Source organism: Chrysochloris asiatica, unplaced genomic scaffold (genome assembly GCF_000296735.1).
Source record: "Chrysochloris asiatica unplaced genomic scaffold, ChrAsi1.0 scaffold00303, whole genome shotgun sequence".
Lineage (NCBI taxonomy): Eukaryota > Metazoa > Chordata > Mammalia > Afrosoricida > Chrysochloridae > Chrysochloris > Chrysochloris asiatica.
In genome coordinates this window covers 3,414,758-3,415,452 of record NW_006408821.1, presented here as the reverse complement: position 1 = coordinate 3,415,452, position 695 = coordinate 3,414,758, and the positions used below count along the sequence as shown (strand labels likewise).

General features: G+C 38.0%; 1 protein-coding gene across 1 annotated transcript in view; it reads left to right on the top strand.

Annotated features, from left to right (window-relative positions):
- Nucleotides 1-498: 498 nt before the first annotated feature.
- The window catches only part of LOC102834395 (uncharacterized protein CXorf49 homolog), a 17,742-nt gene continuing 17,545 nt past the window's right edge, over nucleotides 499-695 (top strand). The window contains exon 1 of the mRNA XM_006874820.1: nucleotides 499-526. Coding sequence (XP_006874882.1) covers nucleotides 499-526 — 28 coding nt within the window. The remainder of the gene's footprint in view (nucleotides 527-695) is intronic.

Below are 695 nucleotides of genomic sequence, written 5' to 3'. Positions count from 1 at the left end.
TTGGTATTTACACACAAAAAATATGAGCCATAACATGATTAGATATATGCACTCTTATGTTCATAGCAGCACTATTTACAATAGCAAAAAATGGAGACATCTTAAATGGCTATCAATGGAAAAATGTATAAACAAACTGTGGTACATAGACACAATGGAGTATTATGCTACCTTGAGGAATAACAAGGAAGCTGCAAGCCATTGCATAACATGGATGAACATTGGTGGCATTATTCTGAGTGAAATGATTTAGTCACAAATTGAGAAGTACTTCATAGAACCGTTGTTGTAAAAGACTAAAAAAAAGAAACCACACACAAAAAGGGGGGGGGGATTATTTGCTGGTTACAAGTATATATGGAATTGGATGAGGGGAGGGAGGGAAAGATGGAGCACAGTGTAGGGATAGACACAGGATAGCTTGAATGCTGGGGGAGGGAGGTATCCAAAAAGAGGAAGAGGAATGGAAGAACACAGTTGATGGGAGAACAGTTAGGGATGTGTAAATGGGCCAAGTGCGACAAAGGTAAATAATGAAGTATACATAACCTTGTAACATCAGGGCTCTGGGACACAAGGGTTAAGGCATGTTGGAATGGGTAAAAGAGGGGAAATTATGTTAATATGCTTGACTGTCTTTTGATTTTTAGTTTCCTTTGCCTACCATTTAAAAATAGATATTTGAGGAGAGAAAG